At 38.8% G+C, this 17,436-nt stretch overlaps 1 protein-coding gene across 1 annotated transcript in view; it reads left to right on the forward strand.

Moving 5' to 3' along the window:
- The window catches only part of LOC145992324 (uncharacterized), a 603,163-nt gene that overhangs the window by 5,206 nt on the left and 580,521 nt on the right, over positions 1 to 17,436 (forward strand). The window contains exon 2 of the mRNA XM_083128705.1: positions 14,376 to 14,550. Within this exon, the coding sequence (XP_082984831.1) occupies positions 14,376 to 14,550 (175 nt within the window). The remainder of the gene's footprint in view (positions 1 to 14,375; positions 14,551 to 17,436) is intronic.

A 17,436-nucleotide genomic window follows, 5' to 3' on the forward strand; every position in this document is an offset into this window, starting at 1 on the left:
TATGGTTCATTTGACCAACCGTGAAGTCCTCTCTATGAAAACTAGTTATCATTCTCGTGTCATCAGAAATTTAAAGCAGAGCGTAGTTTAAGTAAACTCCATTGTAAATTAGACATTAATTTTTCTCAATTTGAAAACATTGAACCATGAAAAGTGCTATTTATCTTTTACATGTAATTATTACGTCATAAACTACAAACGTTAGACTGCAAAATTAATTAGAAATTACTTGATTGAAAAAATATCAATCATGAAAAGTATATGGTTTATTTTAATTTATTTTTTACTTCGTTATTTTTTTTTTGTTTTGTAATTTTTAAGATGACTGGCATATTTTTTCAACATGCTCGGTTCCATTTTGAATTCATTAAAATAATTCCAGTAATTGGAATAATTCCGAATGTCATAGCCGAGTTCTTTTGAATATCCTCAGGTAATGTAATGTGCAATGTAGGCCTACTTTATCTCGTAGACATAAAGTGAGAATTAATGAACGTGCAGTACAATGATGCAAAGGAATTATTTTAGTGGGTACGCTGCTTCCTTGTAATGAAGATGTCCCTCTTTTGATCTCCAGTGGAGGCACATGGTGGTTCGCATCCTACCTTAAATCATAGTACCAGTCTCGATTAGTCTAATTTAATATACGTATTCAGCCGTTGCAGTTACGAAATAAAGGTAGCCATATACAGAAGTTACCGCCTAACTTCTATCCTTAGTTTGTAGTGCGAAGACAAATGTGGCAAAAAGTGGGGAGACAAGTGCTTCCCCACGCTCCCCTAATCGTCTCAACTGGACAATCAATAACTGCATTCTTTCACGTGAGGCTGCATAGCGTGCTACGACGCTAGGAGTCCCGGGTTCGAATCCCGGAATAGACATGGGTGTTTGTGAGTGTTCATTCATCAATTTCATCATATCATCACTCATTCTCATCTTCGCTATTAGCCAAAGGTGACACAAAGGCAAAGTAAAATAAAGGAAACGAAATTTCACGTGTGGCAGCGGACACATGTTTTATTTTTTTCTGCAAATATGGGCTTTCGTAAGAGTTCTGATTTGAAGACTAAAATTGGTAAACGCTGTAAGAGCCACAATAATTCAAACACCGTGTTCCACGTTAAACTGTGAAATGTGCCATGCTTTATAATGTGGTAAACGTGAAAAGTGGCTGGTAGCCCTCTAAGTAGTTCAAAGGGCGTGTAAATTGATTGATTGATTTAGTTTATTTTACTTCGAGTTTTGTGCCTCTAGGCTAATTTGCCAAGATGGGGTTGAGCGATGAAATGATGAAATTGATGAATGGACATTCACAAACAACCAAGCCCGACCGGGATTCGAACCCGGGACCCTTGCCGTCGCAGCGCGATGTGCTAACCACTCGACCACAGGGTCGGGCCAAACTGCGTGTAAAGAAGTCACTAGTGTGCACGTTCTTACGGGCTGATGTGCGGAACGATGCGATTTCCCAACACTTTCGCTTTTGGCACTTACAACGTTTACCACTTTTAGTCCTCATTTACGAATCTTGTGTTTCCACTTTCGGTTAAAATATGACCTATTACGTATATGCAGAAAATGCATAATGTAATTGCAATTATGTAGCAATTACATTATACATTATTACTTTTCCCCATACTTTTATGTTTAAATTTGAGTGTGACCCTTTGTTTACGCAGCAATTGCAAACACTAATTATTCCTATCAGTCGACACGTATAAAGCTCTGGACCACCGTCTGTGCGTAATATCAATATTGACATTTCATTTGATAAGCTGTTTTACCCATTCCTACAAACAAGTCATTATTATTGAATCAGAGCTGCTGTTAGACATATTGTGCCCTGTGGTACATGGAGAATCTCTTATTATAATTCATTTTCTTTCCACATTCTCTTTTCATAATTGCAAGGAAATTGGAAGCTATTCATTCAAACTTTCTGAAATGTAAAGAAGCTTTTATATTCCTTCAAGGAGTAAACGAGCAATAGAACAATAATTTAAAATATAAAATTTGCTTCGGAAAATGAGAACTATTGTAACAGCCGAAGAACTTAAAAGGTAAATGTTATCGTATTTTTGTTATTTTACGTTAGTTTCTCTGCCTCTCTGACGACGAGGATAACATGATGAAATTGATGAAGGGATGGTTAAAAAAATACTTATCACTCATGTCTCGTCATATTTAGTATACACTTAAGCACTACGCAATATGCATATTTCTGGGAAAAGAGCATTTATTTATCCAGTTGTCCTTGTTTGCCGGGAAAAGTTCTACAATCCCCCCCCCCCCAAACGATACATCAATGTCGTTACCAGGGTTCGAACCTGGGATTCTGCCTCGCAGCGCACGGGGCGTTGTCTTTCCATGGGATATTATTTCACACAATATTTTTTAAAATATTGCCATTTGTGCTCCTTCCCTCGAACATGTATCTTGTTGCTAAGATTGACTAACCTATTCATAATCATAAACACGGGTCAGTGAACATAGTGATAATAATAACTCTTCGGGGACGAGATCGTGTTCACTACAGAACACACTGGTTCACCAAGTTGGTAGACAAAAGATTAGCACGATAACAAACAATATGTCTTAGAGAATATTGTGAGTATCGTAAATATAAGAGAAAGTTCGTCTGTAAAATCGATATTATATCTTCTTCTGTGGCGAATAACAATATTTTATTATATTATATATGCTTATTGAATATTATTTTGTTAGTTTAAGGCGAGTCGGAGGGTATCGTCCCCTCCGCCTCCTTACTCTATTTAACGGCACTAATTAATGTTACCAGATAATATTTATAAATTCGCTCCGATTCTCAAGTAGACGTAAGATGTAAATTTTTGCAACCAGGCTACTAACAATAATTTATGTTGCAATACGTAACTGAGAGTTTCGTAAGATTTATATCAATTTCTTACGTTTAATGTACTGTCTGGTCTGTAGGCTTCGGGTCCGTTGTGTAAACATTACTAATTAGATATCCGATTAGATCTACGATCCGCGAATGAACCGAGTTCAAGATTCTATCATATTGTACGTAAGGAGCTGTATATTTGTTGATCTTAGGTCAAACAATACTTTTGGCAACGTGATAAAACGATTGTAAAAATTGATATATTTAGACTCATCGCTAGTATGCCTGTCATGTTACCAATTGTCCAGCACTGAACAGAAAATGTTTTAAAGTTATTTTAGGAAAATGCATATATTCAATATTGAAAGAATACATCTGAAGGGGGAAGCTACTCGTGAAAAAGCAGGTACGTTGCATTTATGAAAACTGAACACGACGCTAAATATATGAAAACATCATAAAAAATATGAGCAACTTCCTTCACTTGTAGAAATAGTGATGAAAAAATTTCCCCCGAGAATTTCATTGACCTGGCAGACCATCTGTACAATTGCTAAGAAATGTGGCAACTACTTCCAATTTGGCTTATTTCAATCACTGTAATTCAAGGTAGAACGTACTTTATTTCGTAATAATAATCACAGTTTCAGTCCTCTTTGTAATTAAAAGTCAAAATAATGAACGAATTTAAATTATCGTCCGTTTTTTGATACTAGTAATTAGTAACCTTCTTATATACGTAAAATGGATGTATGTATGTATGAGATGTTTCTTCCGGCATAACTCTCAAACGCCTGGAGGAATTTCAACCAAACTTCGTACACGTATGACTTACAATCTGGAAAGAAACACTGTGTGGGTAAGACATCTCTGGGACCTATATTAGTGTGGAATCCATAGCTTTCCGGGTCACTAAGATGAATAGTGACACTCCCAATGCAGTTCAATTTATTTATTCTTGCTCCTGGAGATGAAACTAAAAATGTTGTTTATAATCAAGTTTTGTGTTAAATTAATATTATAGAGCATTTGCAAAATATTTTACTTTATAATTTATATACAGTACTCATACTTTTATTTACCTGTAAATAAAATTAGTTACATTTTACACTATAGTTACAATTCATTATTTTCCTGTCTAATAGAAGATTGGGATAAATAAACACCCGGGCGAGGTCGGGTAATCAACTAGTATATAATAAAATTACATTCACTGAAACTCAATAATGGACAAGTGCATAGCCGCAGAGTTGGTGTAACGTAAGCTTCTATTGAGGTAAAAAACTCAACTTCTTACAGCTATGTAACTGTTAGTTGGTCAACAGCTTGCTGAGGAATGGTCTTGTAGAGTCTCATCGAAATTTACACTTAATTTGTATACATATGAGAGTTAAAGGGAAATTTGAAAATATTAGTATTGTCCTTATTAGTGCCATAATTTGTTGCCTATTACATTCCTCCCCACCACCCCAGAAGCACTGAGCGAATATACTGAAAAAATCTGTAACGGTGTTCGTCTTAAACCGGCGATCCTCAGGATACGAGTCAATCACATTAACCACTCACTTCAAATAGCCACTGGAGGTAACGTGACGTGTTTAGAGAGAGCAACCCTGCAAGATGGGTTGAGGGTGCCTCCTTCCCTATGACATGTTGTCACAACTTTCCTTCCCGGTCGGCTATCGTCAAGATAGGAAAGAGGACGTCGTGGCAGAAACATTACCTTGTAATTTCCCACGAGAGGCCGCTCTGCGTCTTTCGGATTCTGGGACGAGATTATTTCCTGAATGGACCGGCGAAGGGAAACGGAAACTCTCAAGCTTTATTGTGCTTCGATTCCCCGAGGTCAACACACAGAGCGCTTGTTCTTTCAACTAAACATGCCCCCGCCGACATATTTTCAAATTATATTTTCCTTCTGCACCCCGCCAGAGGACTGGCCGTTGGGAACAAGAGGAACTGTTCGGGGTTGAAATTCAACCGTCGTCGTTGGCGGAGAGGTCAGTAGCCAGCCCAAAATATTTGAATATCAACAATTTATAGAGATTTTATTTTCAAAATCTGAAAATGTATGTTACTCTTTATTGTTACTAACAATTATCAATTTAAATCTAATAGAATCTGAACAATTTTCCCAAGGGAAAAAACGCAGCGGATAAAGTTGAAATATCACGAAAGAAATAATACAAACACTGTAAAAATATGCTACTCAGTTTTCATCATAATTAATGTAACTCAACACATAATAGAATGTTAAACGACTTTCTTATTTGGTATTTTTGACAGTCAGTGGTGTAACATGATATGAAAGATTGTGCTTAACAATAGGAATTCCGCATTAATACTAAAGTAAGTGTCCTGTCTTGACTTTTTGTTTTAATTCCACTTTATGCACAGTAAGACTAATCGGGACCAGGCCTACAGCTTAAAGTGGGTCCTGAATCACTATGTGTCTACACCGAATATCGAAACCGGGATCCCCTTAATTTTTGTTATTTAGCATCGCTTTTCTGCCACTCTCGGCTCATTTCTCGATGTAGTGATTATATGATGAAATTGATGAAGGGACACTCACAAAGAACACCCATGACCTGCCTGGGATTCGAACCCAGGACCCTTGATTGCAAGGCGACCATTACTCCATCGGGGACGCCATCAAGGAAGTGTCCTCTAGCACCAAGTCTAACTATTTGTAGAACCAATCTTGGTACTACTTTCACCTAATTTTACAGTGTAAAATTCAAATACTAAAGTGCCAAGTTTATTGCATTGAATTTCCATTATTCAGTGTAGTAGAGTGCCTGAGAGGGCATAGAGGTATGAAATGGTCTGCGTGTTCCCTGAATCTTAATGATTAATCTTGGACGCTCTCGGTAGACATGTCGTGCAGTATTCCAACGGAATTCTTTACGATCTAATGGGTTATATGCGATGTAGGTGCACGTCACGAGTTGTTATTCGAGATGATTGTACTTCATTACGACTCTGGCAGATCTGTTGGCATTAATGGCATCCACATTTTCTGTTAATTTCGTTCTTCTGCAAATCGTTGGATGATCTCCCACCTCGGAAAACCCGCCAGTCTGGTAGTTAGACCCTGGCTCTCAGAAGCTGTTGCATCAGGGGTTATGTTATAATTATTATTATTATTCTTTGTCCTACTTCTTTCCATGATGATGAATCAAACACACAACTTTCAATAATGTTGGAATAGTGCTTGTACTTAAACTTAAACTAAGAAGTTTATAGTATGTTTGTGTTTATGGCCCAGGTATGACACACAGAGTATCTCTTCTATAGCAATTTGCAATATCCTCTTGGCAGAGAACGGTGTCACAATTATTGATCACAAACTTATCGAAGTGACGCAAAATCGTAGAACGTTTCTTGCAAGTTCCAACCAAATATTCTGCGAATAGAAGAGTACCGTGTCATAATTACTAAGATGTAAGCGACTAAAAAGGAAAAAACGTCAATCTGTCCTTGCTGATCATCCGAAACCATTTGATCTGTACGAACAGAGCTGTCGCAGCGGACATTCTCCTCCGGCGCCGAGACAAATCAGGCACTGAACGAGTAAAATGAGAAAAGGTCGGAAATAGTAAACACTGCACCCGATGAAAGTACTGCTGTTCTAAACATTTCAATTAATATCATATATATATATAAAACTTAAATCTCACATAATTACATCATTTCTGAAATAGTTACACCAAGTTTATAATTATTACTTAAATACAGACATTTAGTTTGTTCATGGTGCTGTGATTGTGTGTCTCACGCAGAGGCGCAACCACTATTTTTTGCCTGGGTGGGCAAGTAGCAGGAGTACCAGGAGGATAAACGTGCCAATAATAATAATAATAAAAATAATAATAATAGGAATAATTATATTGATAATGGCATTATTATAATTTATTATTTCAATTTTTTATTGTTGGCATTTTTTTCTAGTATTTTCTCTACACGTTCAATTTCACATTAGCTAATTATGGAAAATAAGCACACAAACTGAATTTTTGAAAGACAAGAATCATGAATATAATTCCATTTGTATATATGACATGTGTAACTTTCATGAAGAACATATGTTTTACACATATGCAACATGGAGCGGCGAAAAATAAGAAAATACATATGCAACATGTTATCACAAAATTGTGCATGTATTCAGTGTTTCTTTAATTCTAATATATAAAAAATGGATGTATGTATGTGTATGTGTGTATGTTTGTATGTGTGTATGTGTGTATATTTGTATGTGTGTATCTGTGTATGTGTGTATGTTTGTATGTTTGTATGTGTGTATGTGAGTATGTTTGTTCCAGCATAACTCTCGAATGCCTGGAGCGATTTCAACCAAACTTGGAACACGTATCACTTGCAATCTGGAAAGAAATACTGTGGGGGTAAGACACCCCTGGCACCCCTAGGAGATGTGGGAGGGGGTGACATGTAAAAATAATCGAAAACGACCGATATTAGTGTAGAATCCATATTTTTCTTGGTCACTAACGTGAATAGTGACTCTCTCATTACCGTTCAACTCCAAGACACCCCTGGCACCCATAGAGGTGGGGTGGGAAGGGGGATTACATGTGAAATGACCGACATTAGAGTGGAATTCATAGTTTTCGGGGTCGATAAGATGAATGGTGACACTTGGAATGCCGTTCAACTCCAAGACACCCCTGGCACCCCTAGGGCTGGGGGTGGGAAGTAGGTGACATGTAAAACGACCTATATTAGTGTGGAATCCATAGTTGTTGGGGTCGTTGAGATGAATAGTGACAATCCCAATGCCTTTCAATTTATTTATTCTTGCACCTGGAGGTGGAACTATAAATGTTGTTCATAAATTACTGTTCAATTTATATTAAAGTGAATTTGTAAAATATATTACTTCATTATTTTTATACTGTACTATTACTTTAAAATACCTGTAAATTAAAATTTGTTATGTACATTTTACGCTATAGTTAGAATCCATTAAACACCCGGCCACGCCGGTTAATCAGCTAGTACATATATATTATTTAAATACATTACTTAATTAATTCATCCACCTCATAACAAACCAACAGCAAAAATTATATACATTGTCTCTTGTGTGATCCATTTCCTCAAAACGATTGTTCATTCATTTAAAACAAAACTGTTTAGCAACAACAGTCTGAAGTACACATTTGGTCTTACTTCTCTCTCTCTCTCTAGTAATTTACAATGCATAACAGAAAATAATCCCATTGCGAGCCAAGCGAGCATGAAAATTTTCAGATCGAATTTTTACAATTTAAAACAATATTGATTTAATAAGGCGCAAATAATTCCACGGTGTGCCATAGCATTCTATCTCTTACAAAGTTTTCCATTTAGATCGTTCGGTGTCCAGGTCCGACTCCTGCCTTCCCCTAGCTACGGCTCTGAACTTGATGTTACTGTAAGAAAAGCAGATAATGCGAGCAAGAAAATTTACGAAACGTACTTTTATTTGCATAAAATTTGAAATCTAAGGGGGAAATTACCCCTCTGTGCTCCCTGCAGGTGCTCTTGGCAGTGTGGAAGAAAATTGCAGTCTGCAAGAAAAGAGTTTCTTGACATGAAGTGTATTTCCTTCAATGGATAACATGTATTTTTCTAATTATAAACTGAGTTAAAACACTCAATTGTCAACCTCTCTTTTACGTAGTATACCATGAGCTGCGTTTATGAAGGCAACTACATAACCCACAACTTGTGTAATGTTCTGTGGAGGTGTGTGTGTTCTGTAGTCCACTTCATCCATTTCATCGCATTACCATTGATCACCTTCATCGTGATTAAAGAAAAGTGAAAGAAAAACGACGTAAAATATAGCAAATCAAAGTAAAACAATAGAGCATTATAATGTGATCCTGGCAGATAGGTCCCGCTTGAACAGTGTTGTTCAAACCTTTCTGATCCACCAAATTATAATTACATTCTGTTTCTATTTAGAGAGGGAGTTGAAAAATATATATCCTCTTACCATTTGTTCCTACAGAACAGGCCTCCCCGATGACGCAGTGGCAGCGTCCCGGGTTCGATACCTGGTGGAGGCACATAGTGGTTCGGATCCCACTTTAAACTGTAGGTCCAGTCCCGATTAGCCTTACTGTGCATAAAGTGGACTTAAATAACCAAATCAATCAATCAGTCCCACAGAACACACTAAAGGGAGAATTTCTACTCTGAGGGACTGTGAAATGAAGGACATGCGAGTGTCAATTTCATGCGTGTAATATAAATTGCAAAGCTATTTCCGTCGAAAGTTCTTCGCCCTGGCACTTATAGCAACATGATTTTTAGAACGGGTTTCCACTTTAAAAGCTGTAAAACCCACATCCTATCGGAAAACGTCAGGCTTTTAAAAAACGACTTGCGAGTATATGAAAGTTATGATGGCTGCTGAAACTCGAAATTACTTGAACTTTCGTAAAAGTTGAATGAAATTATGCATATTTTATGCTGGATCCTCGACGACGGGGAAGGCTAACTTTCGAACACGACAAGCTACCAAACTTTGTCGTTCGATAGAAAACAAAACAAGCTTGCTACCTTTTTGCTTCAACGTATTAAGCATGAGCATCAAGCTAGTAGCAAAATATACCTAATGATTTACCTTTGGTTAAAAAAGATTGTAGAACTAGAATTTCTATTAATTATTATTTCTTGCATAATAATAATAATGATAATAACCCATGGCTCGAAAGCTCTCGAAACGGCCTGGGCCTATCTCCCGGCTGCCAGTCTCCCTCCTATAATCCTACCTAGAGGTGTGGAGTTCTTCAACCCGTAATGGGGTGACGTGGGGTTAGCACGTCGAACCCCCAGCCGTTATAGGAGATTTCCGAGACCGGGTTACGCTACTTACTGTTAGCTCCAATTTTCTCACAATGGTGGGTTGCCACCGGTCCTATACGCAGGCCGAGAACCCAGAGACTGAATCCAGGCGGACTCGAACCCATCCCGTCCCGTAGTCGGAGCCCAAAGCACAGCGCCATAGACCGCACGGCCACGGAGGAGGACTTATTTGTTGTATGTAAAGTTTCTTTCTGAAGTCCATATCTATATAGATAGACTTAGAACGAAAAAGTATAAACTTTACTTTAATACGCCATCGAACTTAAGGCTCCTTGTTTACAAACAATACCTTAGCCAGAATGATTTTTGTGAGATCCTGTATCTGGTATTGTTGTTTGTTGATTTTGAAGTTCCGCTTCCTTGACTTCTATTTGGTCTTTTCCCCTTTTCCGTCGGGGTGTAAACTTGTAGTTATTATACGCATAAGGTGTGAGTCAAATGAAAACCTTAATTGATTTAGTTCTTTTGTAGATGGCTTTTGCATGTCTTAACCACGCTTTCTTTGTCCTAACATGCCCTACTACGTGGAAACCAACACTCACACTGACATTGATGATTGGAGAATCATTGGCACTAAACGCCATGCTCAGCACTTGATTGGCTGTGGTTCCAGGGATCAGAGACGAGAGAGAACATCTTCTTTATTGCATTCAGATTATTTATGTTTTACAGAGAAAATTGGAAGTTGAGACACAACGTGAGTCAATTGAATTCACACTCAAAACATCATAAACATTTCTTTTACAGCAAAGAATAAAAAGCATATTGTTACAAAACATAAGGAACACCGGAAACTTCTGCTTCGCATTGCGTTACGATGACCACTCCGTCAAAGTGGCAGGCAGTTACTTCTCCAGAAAACAGCTCTATTCACTGTCCCAGCTAACTGTGTAGAGTGCGCGTCAAATCTCCTGCATATGGCCTTGAACGCCTGCACAGCACCAGCGAATCACAGACGTGCGGCGTTGCCTAGTTCAGAACCTGTTTCACCTCGCTACTAAATCGTGTACCTGGCGCTCGGATATAAATAGATTATTTCAAGTGTCAGTAGTTCAACAGATGGAAAGATAATGAATTTGCGAGTATGTACGAAAAACAAGCGTGATTGTAGCATATACCGTTCCCTCTGTAGAAGCAATGTTATTATAAACGTATTTGCATTGTATCGTTTCTGCTCTTCCTTCGTTCCTGTTTCATTCCGAAACTTTCCGATTAGCAAAGGGAACAGGGTACGTACGTTCCCAGTGATGGTGGAAGAAGTTGACAAAGAGGATTCCGTCACCGTTCGTTTTTAACATGTATTTAGTGGGTGTGTGCAGTATGTCGTTCAGTAAACCAAGTGGTAGTGGTAACGAGAGAAGAGGGAAAAATACAGTGTTGTACGAATCCAGGCACGACAGGTGATTTTTCAGGTGTACAATTTTTTAAAAAAATGTTCGAGTGAAGAAGAGAGAAGTAAAATTGACTGTAAGAAGTGCCAGGCTCTAACAGCTTATATCCGTTTCTCGGATATGTTCTGTGGAAAAGCAATGTGGATCGGGGCATGTTTCAATCACCTAGAAAGCACATTAACGTACCGAAAAGAACGACAAACTTAGATGACGTTGAAAAAGACGGAGTTCGTAGAACCGTCTTTGAATTTTACGATCGTGGCGAATTTCCTACTGCCAAAAAGATAACGTACTCTTGTTAACGAAGAACTTGACAATGTAAAACAAGAACAATGGGCCGCTTGGGTTAAACATGCACAACAATTACAGGAAAACGATTTTGTAAGGGAGATAGGTCGGGACGAAATTTTGGACCCAATTATAATACATTTGAAGTACAGTGACACAGAGGGCGAAAGTAGTGTGGTCAGTGACGATGAGGACAACGACGGCAGTTGTTGGAGTGACGAGGACCCCTGGAAGTTCCTCTGGCATAATCAGGTATATTCTTTTCTCCAAATTATATGTTATATTATCAAATGTTCCGAGCTCGCCGTGACAAGGCGTTTCGCTCAACCACGCTCTCTTTTCCAAGTGAGATTTCGACTTGGCACCGCTGCAGTGGGCTGCTATTGGCTATCGCCGTATGCAGGAGATTTGACGCGCACTATAGCAAGGCCGCGCATAGCGCCAGTGGAGGGGAGGAAATCTTGTGAGAAGAGCGAAACATAACACCAGGAGTCTTAAACCCATAGCCCGCAGAGTCCTTTGCCGTGGGCCTTGCCCGATTGATAAATTAACTACTTAACATAACAACCAGATTAAGTAAATGGTAGATGGCAGCATCTTACACTTCTCAATACCATACTGCAGCTTCGTGGCCAGGTAGCGTCATTGAAATGTGGCCCGCGATGTCTGACGAGTTGAAGATTCTTGCAGTACACGCTGCTGCGAAATACTTGGAACTGCAGTCCCCTCCACTTTCTATGCAATACCGTTCCCTCTCACGTGTTCATTCGTGAATTCGTCTCGCGTCGCTACATGCGCAAAGACTTATTTTACTTCGCCTGCTACAGAGATAGTTGGGACAGAGTATAATGGAGCACAGATATTCCGGCCAAGTATATAAACAAAAGGAACCGAACCGAGTAGACAGTATGATACATAAGGTTTCATCGATCCAAAGAGAGAGAGAGAGAGAGAGAGAGAGAGAGAGAGAGAGAGTATAGTTGCCGGCCATACTACATCAACAAAAATTTACAGCATGTAGATGACATTAAGCTGAACAGTTCTTAAACTTAAACTCCGGGAGCCTTACAAACAAGTTTTATTATGCCAGTACGCGACAACAAAAATTCAGCCTAAAGGTTGCCACTGGGATGCAATTTTGAGAAATACAATTACAGGGAACAGTCAATTTAACATGCAAATATTAACATTTTTTTCCTAAGTCTGAAAACATTATGTTGCACATTTTAGAATATAGCAGGTGGAGATATACAGTATATTCTCTTCCACGACAACATCTTGAAATACACGAATTTAGCTGTAGACCTCTTGCGAATTTAGCTTGTGGAAACATTTATGGCAACAAGTGCTCCGTCCCTTTAAGCGGCAATTTGGGAAATTTATGTTCATTTCCTTGGAAGGGGAAGCGGGAAACATTGTTTTCTTGTTTGAAGCTATCTCGCTAATGTGAACCCGATGATGAACTCCCCCATTCCTCCCCAAGTGATATGAAGTGAGAAGCACCCAGCGAAGAAGGAGACTTTTTTTCTTCAAAGCGGGGAAGAGAAATAAAAAGCTCCTATTTGAAACTTAAGGTGAATACTAAACTTCCTCAGAGGGTGACACAATTTTACACTTCACATGAATATTGTGCTTTTCTAAGCAAACCTTTTAGTAATGAATGGTGACAGACTAAGGTAGTAACAAAATTCCAGGGCAATTTTATTGTACTGATCAGTATATAGATTTGTAGGCATTATAAATTACCAAATATTGGGGGAAAAGTATCGCGATAGGCAACTAAAGTAAAAAATAGCATATACGTAATATGCATAATTTTCTACTATTGTACATAATGAAAAACTTAAATTCAAAATCTCCCATAAAAGGTTTAAAGCTTGCCGCAGAAAGTCTTCTATCTCTCCCTATTCAGGGAAATTAGACCAGTCTTCACCATACTTACTAATTTCCTTCCATCTTCCCAACAAGGACCTGTAAACATTTATATCCTTTCCCACGCATGCTACAGGTTCTGCCTAGGTTATTTATTAATTTTGGGAACAACAAAACCTTTTAAAAATTATGTAGTCCAACTTTCATAAATAATAGAAAGTATACAGAACTGTGGTCAGGAAGCTCGAAAAATATGTTATTGGATTCTAAATTTGACAAGATAAATTATTTTCATTCATTGATATTCCTGATTTCATGCCCAACACTAGCTGTCGTTTCGAAGATGTCAATGTCAGAGGTCCACTGACTCTTTATTTTCCAGATGGCCCCGTGGTGGAGTGGTTAGAACATCGCGCTACGAACCCAGGGGTCCCGGATTCGAATCCCTGTTTCGGCATGGATGCTTGTTAGTGTCCATTCACTAATTTCATCTTATCATCACTCATCCACATCTTCGCAAATTACCCAAAAGTTGTACAAGAAGCGAAGTAAAGCAAATCAATCAATCAATCAATCTTTATTTTCCAGATGGAGAATTTAAATCCTTGTTGAATGTTCTCAAACAACATTGGTGGTTGGTGTCTGTATTCATTAAAATAAGATAGGAGTGGAGGTGGTTGAGTTAAAGCTATTGAAATACTGCGACTTGAATGAAATGAAAAGCCATATTTACCAAGGAAATAAACCTCTTGTAATTGCGTACTTATGAAGAAAGAATTCCGGAAGTAAAATAGGTCCCTGTTCGAATTTTCTAGTGAAGACAGGACGACAAAAACACAGCAAACATTAGGTACCTAAGTAGCACCTAATTTCATACTATGAGTAAAATTTAGGCTAAAGGAACATGTACCTTTTTCTTCCTTGTCAGGGGCTTAGGCTTCCCGCCCCTCTAGCGCAGTCACTGTCTATACTATATTTAAAATATATTTTTTACTCCGCCCTCCGAAAGAAAATCGTGAATATGTTCCTGCTATAAACCTCCGTAAGTTTGTTGCTTAAGTGCTTTCTCTTCATTTCAGAATGTGATTGGGTGTATCAGGACTTCGAGTGCCGCGACTCTCACCAATGCCGCCTGGCCAGCCCTGGGTACCCGGGCGTCTACCCACCCAACAGGCGGTGCAAGTACCTCGTCACTACTAGCTCCATCTACACCAGGGTGAAGCTGGGGTTTATCAATTTGATGCTCCCACACAAGTAAGTGTTGCCACTTCTTAGTTTTCCAGTACCAAGATATGGTAACAGAAACAACCTTTTATGGGGCTACTGTTTTTTTTTTTTTAATAAGAGTTAACATCATAAATTTTATTTAATATCTAGGCGGTCGTCATAAAACATCAACAAACTTTCACAGCACGTAGAAAACAACAATACACCTTTGTGACGTTTTGCTTGTTGAGCTCTTGTTTCAATGATAGGAGCCCTCGAAAACGAAAAATTTTATTCGGTGTTCATAAAACCACAAAGAACTGGTTGTCACTGACATTAAGTATAGGAACAGAACACGAAAAAATGGCTTAACAAGGAAATAATTACAACACTATGAAAGTTGAAAGTCTTGTGAGCCACGCCGACGGTTTCCAAATAATTTATGAAAATCTGTTCCTTTTCCCCATTTTCCAAGATGGCGGATTTTCCACAAAGATTTAGATGACGGATTTTTAATATATTATTCACTATGCCATTCCACCAAAAATATTTTGTGTTGCAATTATTTCCATGTAAAATCGTTTATTTACTATACTAATTTGTTTTTCTTCTTCCATAACATACTAAAACATAGTAAGTAGTGGAATCAATATATTTCCAGCTAAGATGACGTCAGTGGAACATTTTTCCCTCCTGCCACGCGGGAGATCCGGGTTCGATTCATGGAGTGGATGATCTAAGATCAGAATTTTTCCTGTTTTTTCCTCACATAAAGCGGCTCTGGGGCTAACCCACCTTCAAATCAATGGGTACCTCTGGGTAACACTGGGGGATAAAGGCGGCTTGAGCGTGGTGCTGATCACATCACCTCCAAAATGGTCTAGATCTTGAATGTGTGGTATCCCTACCCCCACATCTGCTATATTTGCCTTCATGGCACGGGGAACTTTACATTTTATCTTTACTTTACCTTGCCACCAGCTTATGAAGAATCATGCAAGCATGTATGTCATGTGTTGTCGTATTGTATGATTTTACAGAAATAACTTTGGAAGTTCAGTCCAGAGACATTAACGATCCTGAAGAGACCTCATGCACAGTCTGTTCGTGGCCTACTATAGATTCAGTGAAAACCGTGAATATGTGCAGCGTGAATGCATACATGCAGGATAAATATTACATATTTTTAGAGGACTCCTAGCGTTGAAACCAGACCTCAATGCAGAAAACGTAGCAAAGAAAGATGCTCACCTTGATGTCCTACATGAGGTGCGAAGAACTTGTATGTGTTGCACAGGAACACTTTGCACGTGTCGGTAAGTAATATAGTATTTTGAATGTAGATACAAATAGCTTACCTCGTGTAGTGACTAGCGTACTACTGAAGCCAGGAGTATATTTTGAAACTCATAAAGTTGCTTCTATTGCGGGTATACTTTAATCTACTGCATCAGTCCACATTCTATTCTAGATATTACGTTTAATAGAAGAAGAATAGATTAGTGACATTAATAATACACATAAAGTACTTTGGAAAGACTGTGCAGTATAGCATTTACTATAATAGAAAAGAAGAACATCTTACGCATGCTTTGATTAATTGATTGAATTGGTGTTTTAAGTCCACTTTATGCACAGTAAGGCTAATCTGGACTGGACCTACAGTTTAAAGTGGGATCCGAACAACTGTGCCATGTGTCTCCAGCGGGTATCGAACACGGAACCCCTTCATTACAAGGCAAAGACGCTACCACTGCGCCATCAAGGAATCTTTCGTAGGGAATCAAAATACTCAGTGACTAACTAACTAACTCTCTAGCCTTCTTAACCCGAAGGTTCATGGCTGCAGCAACACAGGCCTTCCATCTTTCCCTATCTTGAGCAAGATCTATATACTCTTTTCCATCCCTACCGATTTCCCTTAGGTCCATCTCAAAGATACTCAGTGAATGTTTCATTTTTTGAAAGCTAAAACTATTTAACGGAAAAATAGTGAAGCTTTTTTATAGTTAATGAAAACATGTGATTTCTACAAAAGATAATAATATTCAGAATGAAAGTACCTTTTGGCCGATAGAATCAATGATGCAAATTATTAAATATTTTCCTTCATAGAGAGAGAAAACACCAATAAATTCCTGGGTTGATTACATTTGGTCAAATTTAATTATATTGGAAGCTGGAGAGCCATCGACTTCTTGAAACCGTCAAATATGAGCCTGATTGTAGTTTGCCGCCTGGAGCAAACGCTGAAGGGATACACGTTCAATCAACATCCGCCAGCCCCTGATTGCCAGGGAGTTGTTGCTGTGTGATGGTTCCCGCGTGTCACCACATCGCCAGTTGAGAGAGGTACTCTTTCGCAACATGTGTGGCAACATCCCTAGAAATCTAAGATAGCGTGAGGCGTGCACGAAGCCAAAACTTTTTGCCAAATCCGTGTGTTTCTAAGATGAACTATTAGGTACTGTGAAGTGGGATCCGAACCGCTTTGCAATGTGGCTCCACCAAGGGTTGAATCCCGAACTCTTGGTTTGAAAGTTACAACGTTACCACTACGCCATTTAGAGACCGCGTGTGCTCGAAAAAGTACAAGATTGTTACAAAGAGTGGTGGACAGTGGCGGCGATTGGGTTCCAAAACTAGGACGGCAAGGTGTCAAAACTGAGGGGGGGCAAAGACAGTTTACTTCCCTTGGTACATAGAGTTGTTTAGCATAGTACGGGGGGGAAATGTAAAAAGAAAGTGGGGAGGCAACTGGCCCCCACGCCTCCCTTAATCGTCGCCACTGTTGGTGGATCAAGGAAACGATATTTGAGGAGCAATGGGCGATGGTGAGCTCTGGCCATCTGCAAAATAGTCACAGCCGCCCAACTTTCCAACAAGCAAAAAGATGGGAAAATAAGATGTTTTAAATATAATTACTGTAATGCT

Source organism: Lepisma saccharinum, chromosome 9 (genome assembly GCF_977018435.1).
Source record: "Lepisma saccharinum chromosome 9, izLepSacc3.1, whole genome shotgun sequence".
Lineage (NCBI taxonomy): Eukaryota > Metazoa > Arthropoda > Insecta > Zygentoma > Lepismatidae > Lepisma > Lepisma saccharinum.